Genomic DNA, 12,138 nt, shown 5'->3' with positions numbered 1-12,138 from the left:
TAAATAGTGACATAGGTAATATTATATATATTGAAGACATAGGTATGGGGGGATATTAATTTTTGGCTAGTTACATTTATATAATTTTTTATAATATTTTTATTTAATATTTTAATGCATACATGAGCATACATATAATATATATATATATATATATATATTATTATCTATGTACTTAAATTTTTTGAAAGAAAAAATATTTAAAAGGAAATTAAAAATATATATATCTTCTATATATATATATATATATATATATATAATATTATAATTTTATGACCTTAATTAAATATATATGAGGATAACATTTTTCCCTTATATAAATATTGTTGTATAGAACTCTCTACACAATATAATAGGATATATCAAATAATTCAATGATTATTAATACATATATATAAGTTCAATGTTTTAATTTTTTTGTAGTCCCAAGAAATTATATATATGTATATGCATATGTTTATATAATTTTACATTGTAATTATTTTTTACAATACATATATATTTAAAAGAAGTTATTTTATTTTATATTATTTTTTTTCACCTATATACATATTTCCTTCAATGTAATAACTTAAAATTTATTTCTACTTATTAATATATGTATGCCTATATACATATATATATATATATATATATATATATAATAAATGAACCTTTTATAAAATTATCGTATAAATATCTTATATTTTAAATTTTGAACTTAAAAATAGGGGGGAAGGAAAGTATTCTTATTTCTGACGTGTAAAAATAAATATAGAATAATGACACCAAAAAATATGCTTACTATAAAGTGTTGAAAATTAGTTTACCTTATTTTATTTTTAATAATCCATAAAATAAGATGAAATATATTATAAAAAATAATACTGTTCACCTCTAAGTATATATTATTCAACCCTTATATTTTATGTTCCTTTTTTTTTTTTTTTTTTGATATTTTTGAATATCAATAATATTGTAAAACCTTTAATATATAAATTATTAATTATTATACATTAAAAAAAAAAATGGAGAATAAGTTATATATATATATATATAATTTTACCCTTCTAAAGAAAAAAAAAAAGAAAAACGGAAAATTAAACCTTACATATTGGGTCATTATTAATTGAATCCTTCTTTATTTATTAACATATTAAAGAATAGAACAAAATAAAAATATATATATATATATATATAAGGTATATAAATATTATAAACTGTTAAATTTATGCTTTTAAAATAAACATCTTAAAAATAAAGGAAATAATAAAAATTCTTTAATAATAATAATAATAATAATATATATATATATATATATATATAATAACATTATTTATAAAAATATTTTATAAATTATAACTATAAAAGATGTTAGAATATAATATATATAAATATATAATATATATGATATATATTATTTATATGTAATGAAAAGTATACTTTGAAAAATTATAAAAGCTCATAATATACTATTATCTGTATTAGGCTTCAAATACACATATAAAAAAATATATATATATATAATATAATATAGTAAATGAAAGAATAAATAATAATATAATACTTTAACTTCTTATTACAAATAAAAAAATATATATATATATATATATATAAATTTTCATTATATTATATATAATGCTTAATTAAATATTAGAAAATATATATGTATTTCATATATTAATTATATATTTTTGTTCTCCTTTAAATTTGGCAAATTATATTATTATAATATTTTTATGTTCATTTAAATATATAACAAATATATAAAGAGGGGAAATATAAAATATATATAAATATATATACTTATATTTTATCTTATATAAATAATAATATACATTCATTATATATACATATATATATATTATATATATTGCATATACAATAACATTTTATAAGTAAAAAAAAAAAAAAAAATTATAATAATAATAAAATACTCTTTTTTTTCTTTATAAATATATATATAGTATTACATATATATTTATATATATAATTAAATTTTTAGTTATTTTTATTTTTTTTCATATATCTATGTTAATCCAAAAAAAGAAAGAAAAAAAAAAAAAATTAATTAATATAAAATAATAAATATTTATAAAACAATAATATATAAATATTTATATATATATATATTTAATATTTTCTTTATATATTATATCATTTAAATTTTTTTTTTTTTTTTTTTTTTTATACCTGAAATAATAATGTAGATTAAAAACATTATACATACAAATACGCAAAAAAATTATATACACATATATAAACATATATTTATATATATATATATATATATATGGTATATATTATTTTTCAGTACATTTATTATTATCTTAAAATTTTAGTTATAATATTATATAGATGTTCTTGATACAAATAATAATTTGATATAATATTAAAAAAAAAAAATAATAATCAAGTTCTTAGTGATTTGTATTTAAAAGTAAAAAAAAAAAAAATTATAAATAATAAAATATATAATGAGTAAAGAAGTAGTAAATACAAAAGTTGAAGCATCTCGTGTTAATGCTTTAGCAGCTGTGAGGAATTATAAAGTGTGTCCACGACTAGAATATAAAACTATTTCAGGTAATTCATAACAACAATAGTAAAAGATAAAATTATAATAAATAATATTAACATTAACAGTAATAATATGATATATATATATATATATATTTATTTATTTATTATATTTTTTGTGGAATCTTATAATATGTTATTATTGTACTGTTTTCATTTTTTTCTTGTATTTTATAACATCATTTGCATGAACAGTTCATGTAAATTTATATTTTTTTTCTTAATTTTGTAAATTTTGCTTGATTTGTTCATATAAATAATATATTTTGAATATTTATTTATATTATTTATTAATAATTACATAATAATTATATCATATAATAATTTTTAATTTAATTTGATTTAATTTTTTTTTTTTTTTTTTCATTGTTGTGATAGGTGTACAGGGGCCCCTAGTAATTATTGAAGATGTAAAGTTTCCGAAATATTCTGAAATTGTTACGATACATTTAAGTGATAATTCAACTAGGCAAGGGCAAATATTGGAAGTATGTGGAAAGAAAGCAGTAATTCAAGTTTTTGAAGGAACGAGTGGAATAGATAATAAGAATAGTTATGTGGAGGTGAGTGGAGATATATTAAAAATGCCAATGAGTGATGAGATGTTAGGAAGAGTTTTTAATGGGAGTGGAAAGCCAATTGATAAGGGTCCAAATATATTAGCTGATGATTATTTGGATATTAATGGAAATCCAATAAATCCTCAATGTCGTGTATATCCAAAAGAAATGATACAGACAGGAATATCAACTATTGATGTTATGAACAGTATAGTTCGTGGTCAGAAGATTCCTTTATTTAGTGCAGCAGGTCTTCCACATAATGAAATTGGAGCTCAGATATGTAGGCAAGCTTCTTTAGTGCAAGGAAAAGATGTGTTGGATCATTCTGATGATAATTTTGCAGTAGTATTTGGTGCAATGGGTGTAAATATGGAAACAGCTCGATATTTTAGACAAGATTTTGAAGAGAATGGAAAGATGGAAAGAGTATGTTTATTTTTAAATTTAGCTAATGACCCAACAATAGAAAGAATTTTAACACCAAGAATAGCTTTAACGACAGCTGAATATTTAGCATTTGAAAAAGAAATGCATGTCTTTGTTATATTAACAGATATGTCATCCTATGCAGATGCTTTAAGAGAAGTATCTTCAGCAAGAGAAGAGGTACCAGGTAGAAGAGGATATCCAGGATATATGTATAGTGATTTGTCAACAATATATGAGAGAGCAGGAAGAGTTGAAGGTCGTAATGGTAGTATAACTCAATTTCCAATATTAACAATGCCTAATGATGATATAACACATCCAATACCAGATTTAACTGGATATATAACAGAAGGTCAAATATTTGTAGATAGAAATTTATATAATAGACAAATATATCCACCAATTAATGTCTTACCATCTTTATCTCGTTTAATGAAAAGTGGTATAGGTCATAATATGACCAGAATTGATCATCCATATGTATCTGATCAATTATATAGTAATTATGCTATTGCTCAAGATGTAAAAGCAATGAAAGCAGTCATAGGTGAAGAAGCACTCTCAAATGATGATATTTTATATCTTGAATTCTTAGATAAATTTGAAAAGAGATTTATTACTCAAAATACATATGAATGTAGAGATATTTATCAATCATTGGATATTGCATGGGAACTATTAAGAATATTTCCTGAAGATATGCTTAAAAAAATTAAAACCGACATTTTATCAAAATATTATCCACGTCACCATGCCAACTAAGCAAAATGAGCAAAAATATATATGAAAATGATAAATTATAAATATTATATATATGTCATATATATATATATATATATATATATATATATATATATATATGTATATATTTATTTATTTATATGTAATAATTTATTTTTTTTTCAAGGTGTTAAAAAAATGTGCCCCCACTTAAAATTTTTTTTTTAATAATGTTATTCATTTAATTCATTTTTAAATAAAAAAAAAAAAAAAAAAAAAAGAAACAACCTTTTCATAATATATGTTTTTATATATATTTATATGTATTGTTTTATTTTATTCATTTAATAATAATAGTATATCCGTTATTCTTATATATATATATATTAAACAAATAAGTAGCTTATTATATATCATATTATGTATAATTTTTTTATTTTTTTTTATTTTTTAATAATTTAAAATTTTCTCATAACAAAAAAAAAATAAATCAAATATAAAATCAAAAATAATAAAATAATAAATGCATAATAAATATATAATTGTATATATTTATATATTGTTATCATGGATGGTATAGAGCAACAATGTTGTGCTCATAAAAAAAAAAAAAAAAAAAAAAGTGTTATTAGAAGGAATATAAAGTTATGTGTTGGAAAAAAAAAAAAAAAAAATTTCTTTTCTTTTTTTTATTATCTATCCATTTGCTTATTTGACCATACATGTGACCCATGAATGGAAACTATTTTTTCATCTCTTGCATCTACTACTGGATTTAATGATTCCCCTATGGAGAGAACATGAGAAGATTCAAATTTACTTGTTCTTTTATTTAAGTTGTTTTTGATAGATGATTGAATATTCTCTATAATAATTTCATCAGAAGTGTCAAACATAAATTTTTTCATATACACATCTTGAAGTAAACTTTCGACTGATGTTTTTGCCCATTTGATGTTTATAAAATGATATAAATTTGATAGACATTTAACAAATGCTTTTCTTTTCATTTTAAAAATTTGATATTCATTTGGTCGAATCCATTTATCTTTAAGAAATAGGAAATAATTTTTGATCATTTCTTCATTGTCATTAATATTGTCTTGATTATTACAACTATGATTATTACAACTATGATTATTACAACTATGATTATTACAACTATGATCATTGCTACTATTATTATTATTTTTTATGGTTTCGTCGTGCTCATATATATTATATTCCTTTTGTATTTCGTCAAAAATTTGTCTATATATTCCTATAAGCTTATTAAATATAAAATTATCATTTAACTTAAAAAGTATAATTATGTAATATACTTTAATTTTTAATGCTTTTAAAAATTGTTTTTCTTCTTTTGTTATATGCACTATTGTTTGATGGTGTGTTGTATCTTCCTTTTCACATAGATCATGATTCGTTGAGCTATGTTGTTTTGTTTGAATACTTTGTTTTTTTGAAGGTGTTATATTTTCATCTGTTTTTAATAATTGTTGGGTATTTTTTTTTTTTTCTGTATGTTCATTTTCTTCATATGTAGAATGTATAACAAAACGGTTATCTATAATTTTATTTATTACTTTATCAAAAAAAGAAATCATGCATTTTATATGTGTCTCATTATTATTATAAAATGTATAAATATTATTTTTTAAAATATCATGATTATCATTATATAAATATTTCTCATTAAATGTATTGATTATCTTATCAAAAGCAAAAAAGAATATATGTTTATTATCATTATTCATATAATTAATACAAAGATTAATAAAAATAGTTAGACTTTTAGAAAATTTATTTTTTGAATATATATGTTTATATATTATCATATATATACCTTTATATATTGTAACAACAGAATTATTATTATTATTATTATTACTGTTACTATTATTAATATTATCATTATGATATTTTTTTTCTTTTTCACCCTCAAATATAATATCATTGTTATCTTTTCTTTCTAAATTTTTATTTTTTTCTACATTTCCTTTTAATGAATCCATATATTTTTTTTTCTTATCCTTTTCATATATTTCTGGAAAAGGAATATTTTCATTATTACTACGTTTGCTTAAGTTTAAAAATATATCGCTATTTCTTTTTTCATTTTTATGTTTATTTATTATTAATTCTTTTATCTGACGATTATAAATCCCGTCAAGTTTTCTTTCATTTTTTGACCTTCCTACAAGATCTTTCATACCTTTCAAAAAGAAAAAAAAAATAATTCTCATCCATATATTTTTTTTTTTTTTTTTTTTATTTTTTAGTATTCATATTAAAAATATATATTTTATATATATATTAAAAAATTATAACATTAACATAAATAAATATATATATATATATATATATATAATTAATGGGGAGAGGAAAATAAAAATATATAAATTTTTAAGTAATATACTTTTAAAATATACAAATTTTAAATTGTAAATATATTCAAGAATATGTATTTTTATTTTATTATTTTTTTTACAACAATAAAATGGAGATAAATATATTTCTTATATATTATGTATTCTAAAATGTAAGTATAAATACATATTTTAAGAAATATAAAAGTTATAAATATATTTGCTTTATATAAATATGCCTTACTTTTTTTTTTAATTAGATAAAATTTATTTTCAAATGTTCATACATATATGTATATATATATATATATATTCTTTTTCTTTTACAATGGTTTCTCAGTAGTCTATATGCTATAAGTCAACAAACAAAAAAAGGCGTAGTTATAAAAATATGCATACATATATATATATATAATATGTTGTATATTATTCATTTTGTTCTGATTCTTCTTTCTTTTTTTTTTTTTTTTTCCTTTTGCGTATTAGCACTTAAATGCATTATTATTTGACATATCTAAAAAATAAGAAAAAAAAAAAAAAAAGGGGACTAATATTTTGTTATATATAAGAAAAAAAAACAAATACAAAGTAACAACTATAACAGTAGTTATAAATAGCATATGTTCAATATATAAATATTTATTTTTTAAAATCATAAATGTAGAATATATTTATGATTATTTTTGTAGATGACTTTTTTTTAAGTTTAGTACGCACACCAAAATATTCTAATCTCTTTTTTTTTCTAAATGTTTTAAAAATATTTATATATATATATATTATACATACACATTATATTTCTGTTCTTTTTATTATTGCACTTTATATGCATTAGTAAAAATTGGTCATAAAATAATATATATAATATATATTATATATATATATATATATATATATATATTTTTTATGTGTAATGGTTATACACATATATTATTGCGGTTGTTATATTATATATATATATATATATATTACTTCAACATGTTAACACTCTTATAGAGATTTAAAATATATATATATATAATTTTTTAAAATAAAATAATAAAGAGTGATATATTAATGGCTGTGATATCATTATATATATATATATATATATATATATATATATTTATTTATTTATTTATGTGGTTGCCCATTCTGTATATATAATTAATTCAATATATATTTTTTTCTATATAACATTTGACAACAAAAAAATAATTAAACAAACAAATAAGGAATTATTTATATAAGTGGTAAAACATGTAATTATTATCAAATGAAAAAAAAAAAAAAAAAAAAAATGAAAATAATATATCATGTACTTATATTTTTACTTCATTATAATATTATAATAAAAGCAAAAGAAAACAAAAATGACAATTTCTTAAACGGTATTAATAAATTACAAAATATATGGAGAAATACAACTCTTGGAGAATTAGACCTAAAAAAGGTTACTATAATATAAATATATAATGTAATAAAAATGTTTGATGGTTTTCTTTCTTGTATGTCTATATAATATAGGATATATAAATGAAAATATAATATGTATATGTATATATATATATATATATATATATTATTTTTATTTTTTTTTTTAAAGGCTAATATGGAAAATGCAGAAGGAATAATAGAAAAATTCAATGACTCAAAAAAAAACGATATAAGTCGTCATCCTCATTTTAGATCAAGTTAGTTGACAATATATGTCCATCTTTTTTTTTTTTTTTTTTTTTTTTTTTCTTGTTCCTTCCTGAATTGCAAATATTTATATATTTCCTTTATTTTTATTTTATTTTATTTTTGCAGAGCTTTCATTCTTAGAACATAAAAATCATAAAGATATGGGAATAGTAACAAATCATCAACATAAAATAAAAGATCATAAAAACGATGAACATATTTCTCAAGAAATTATTGACATGAAACCTCAATTAGCTAGCCAAGAAATGTGGAGAAAAGGAGAAAACTTTTACATGCATGGAGCTACAAATACAAATGAACAAAATGATGATGAAGATTTTTTTGAATCATTTCATAACAATCATAATAGCAATATAAAAATTAATAGTCCTTGTTTCGATTTACAAGAGAAAGAAATATGTTCTAATAATAAAGAATGTTTTTATGATGATACATATAAAGCATGCTTTCAAAATTGTAAACTTCTAAATGAAAAAAATTGTTCCTTATATTCAGAATGTAAACATACTTTTAATGGATGTGAAAATGAAGGTAATAAAAAGATAAACACATAATAAAAAAATATATATATGTGTATGTATATATGTATATATTTATTTTTATATATATACCATATTTTCCACCTTTTTTAGGATACCTAAATATCGAAGTATTTGGTTCAAACCTCGGGGGAGACGTAAGAGCATGCGAACTCTTTGAAAGTGAAGGGTCATGCTATCTTATGGAACAATTATTCAAAAAATTAAGCCAAGATAAAAAAGAAACAAATTTCAATTGTGTATGGCTTTCTTATAAACATGAGCTGAAAAGTTATAATGATGAAAAGGAACCCAAAACAATTAATGATAACATTGGAACATTCGAAAATAAAAATAAAAATAAATATATATATATGAATAATGTAGAAAATCTACATACAAATCATCATTTAGAAAATCCATATCATGAAGATATAAAACATAACAAACACAATCATTTTAATTATCATGTTCTAAGTTCATCTGTACCTAGACAAATTGTTAAGAATGAAAAGTTCTTGTCCTTGTTACAATTAAATTTGAAGGGCAAAAAAAAAGAAAAAAATAATAAAAAAAAAAAAAATGATGAAGATGAAGAAGATGATGATGATATGGACGATGCAGACGATGATTTAGATATAGAAGCAAAAAATAACGAATTTAATGATGAAGAAGGAGCAGAAAATAGTAAAGATTTAAAAAATAATAATATTGATGAAAATGAAGAAGATGCTAGTGATGATGAAGATTATCTTTTTAATAATGAACTAAAAAATAAAAAAATAAACAACAATAATAATAATAATAAGAAGAAGAATAAACAAAATACGCACAAAAAAAATAATAAAATAAAAAATGAATTTCATGATGATAATAATGAACTTTCAGAAGAAAATCTAATAAATGATGATGAAAAAAAAAATAAAAAAATTAAAAATAAGGATATAAATGAAACTGATAATATTTCTGAAAATAATGAAATAGAAATATCATCAACAGATTTAACAGAACAGTATGAAGATAAATATAACTATGATAAAAAAAATAATATAAACACAAATAATAATTTTAATAATATAAATACATTTGGTATTAATAAGGATATCTTACATAATAATAAACATATTAATCATTCTTCACATATACATAATGAAGAAAAAGATATATTAAAACATAATTTCTATGGAAGAGACAAAAATGGTACTTATGAAATAATTAAAGTTGAAACACATATATGTGCAAATTTAAACGAAAAACCAAACCCATCAACTTTATTAGAAGGTGCTTTAATAGCTGAAAATGAAGCAGAGTTACAAAAACTTAAAAAAAAATATAAAGTCACTGACAATGAAATATGTGCTAGACCTACAAATTCATCATATGTTTCTCTTATCCCTGATAAAAAATATTATTTACTTGGTGAAAAAATAGAATTTAAATGTCAAGAAGGGTATAAAATAATAGGTACAACAAATATTGGTGTATGTACAGGTAGAAATATTATATCACCAAATATAACTTGTGAATCCTTAACAAATTTTGATGATATAGAAAAGGATAATATACAGAAAATGAATAATATTATTAATTCGGCATCAAAATATACCCTCTATAATATTATTATAATAGTCTTTATAATTATTAATCTTTTTTTCTGCACATAAACTGAAAATTGAAAAAAATATTAAGAATTAATAATATATGTATTTTTTTTTTTTTTTTTTTATTTCCACGTACATTTGTTTAATTTTTATTTTTTAGTAGTACACACTTTTTGTACCTTTAGATATTATTTCATATTCTTCATTTATTAAATATTATATATATATATATATATATAATATATATATTTTTATTGTGGGAGATAATCCCGTCTTTCCTTTTTACCTTTGTGTAAATAATTAATTTATTAAATTATCAAATATATATATATATATGTATATATATTTATTTATTTATATTTATATATATATTTCTTTTTTTTGTTTTTTTTTTTAAACCTTTTAAATTTATACTTGTGCAATTAACTAATAACATTAAGATTTATTGCACATAATATACTTAAAAAATAAATACCAAAAAAATGAAAAATATTTTTACTAAGTGTCTACATTTGTAGCAAAAATAAGATTGAATGAAAAACAATAATTTACATATTTATGTATAAAATAATAAGAAATATATAATAGGTAGCGATTTTTATATATATGATATTATTAGTAAGTGAAAAAGAAAAAAAAAAAAAAAAAAAAAAAAAAACTTTGTCCTCAAAGGTTATAAGATATAAATTATATAAATATATTATATAAATTTTACATTATGGAAAATCTTTTTCAATTTTGGTACCTAATGTAATTGTTCCTTTTTTCACTTGTTCTTCTTTTATTTGAACTTTATAATTTCCTGTGGAATTATTATAAACAGCTTGAATAATATTCTCTTTAATAAAAGTGTTAGCATCAATTAAATGTTGTTTTATTTCGTTCTCATCTTTATGTTTAAGTTGTTCTCTTATAATATTTTTTATTCCATTTAATACATGTAGTTTAGCTTCAATATCTGAATTAAACGTATTATTACAGGATTGAATTATACTTCTGTATAAATATTTGCACGTATTATTCATCATTCTATAGATACATTTATACATATATATATATATATATATATATATATATATATATAACAATGATGTAATTTTTGATATTATATGTATTATATATTTGATTATTTTGCCTAATTATACATCAGTACTTTTTTTATATATTTATTTTATTATACATATTTTTTAAAATCCTTTTTTTTTTTTTTTTTTTATAAAATGTCAATTTTAATAAAAACTTTATATACACTTTTTAAATTATACCTAATATATTCTTTTCGAATTTCATTATATTTTAAAGATATATACAACTTATGAAATGATTATTATATTTGTACATATATTATATTATTCTTTTTTTTTATTGTATATTATTTTTTTTTTTTTAAATAGCTATTATAATTTAAGCTTTTTCCTGACATATTCAGGAAATAGCTATTTTTTTTTTTTTTTACACCTTGCCAAGAAAAAAAAAAAAAAAAAAAAAAAAGGAACTACTAATTGAACAATGATTTATATTATATTATATGTGTATGGCTTTTTTTTTTTTTTTTTTTTTTTTTTCTTTAAACTATTATATGATAAAAAAACAAATTTTGTTAAAAAAAAAATTAATAATATTTTAAAATTTATATAATAAAAAAAAAGATTTTTTTTAAAAAATATATGAATTTTTATAAAATATATAAATATTT

At 18.5% G+C, this 12,138-nt stretch overlaps 4 protein-coding genes across 4 annotated transcripts; 2 read left to right on the top strand and 2 right to left on the bottom strand.

Annotated features, from left to right (window-relative positions):
* Positions 1–2,456: 2,456 nt before the first annotated feature.
* Positions 2,457–4,313, top strand: PGSY75_0406100 (vacuolar ATP synthase subunit b; the record flags this gene model as incomplete). The annotated part of the gene is made up of 2 exons (XM_018784128.1): positions 2,457–2,565; positions 2,938–4,313. The coding sequence occupies 2 exons, from the start codon at positions 2,457–2,459 to the stop codon at positions 4,311–4,313; spliced, it is 1,485 nt and encodes a 494-aa protein (XP_018643290.1).
* Positions 4,314–4,963: 650 nt separating this feature from the next.
* On the bottom strand, positions 4,964–6,481 carry PGSY75_0406000 (hypothetical protein; the record flags this gene model as incomplete). The annotated part of the gene is made up of 1 exon (XM_018784127.1): positions 4,964–6,481. The coding sequence occupies one exon, from the start codon at positions 6,479–6,481 to the stop codon at positions 4,964–4,966; it is 1,518 nt and encodes a 505-aa protein (XP_018643289.1).
* Positions 6,482–7,916: 1,435 nt separating this feature from the next.
* PGSY75_0405900 (apical sushi protein) lies at positions 7,917–10,505 on the top strand (the record flags this gene model as incomplete). The annotated part of the gene is made up of 4 exons (XM_018784126.1): positions 7,917–8,069; positions 8,223–8,310; positions 8,429–8,854; positions 8,956–10,505. The coding sequence occupies 4 exons, from the start codon at positions 7,917–7,919 to the stop codon at positions 10,503–10,505; spliced, it is 2,217 nt and encodes a 738-aa protein (XP_018643288.1).
* Positions 10,506–11,158: 653 nt separating this feature from the next.
* Positions 11,159–11,467, bottom strand: PGSY75_0405800 (hypothetical protein; the record flags this gene model as incomplete). Its single annotated transcript, XM_018784125.1, has 1 exon — positions 11,159–11,467. The coding sequence occupies one exon, from the start codon at positions 11,465–11,467 to the stop codon at positions 11,159–11,161; it is 309 nt and encodes a 102-aa protein (XP_018643287.1).
* Positions 11,468–12,138: the final 671 nt, after the last annotated feature.

Source organism: Plasmodium gaboni, chromosome 4 (genome assembly GCF_001602025.1).
Source record: "Plasmodium gaboni strain SY75 chromosome 4, whole genome shotgun sequence".
Lineage (NCBI taxonomy): Eukaryota > Apicomplexa > Aconoidasida > Haemosporida > Plasmodiidae > Plasmodium > Plasmodium gaboni.
This window is presented reverse-complemented; position numbering and strand designations above follow the sequence as displayed.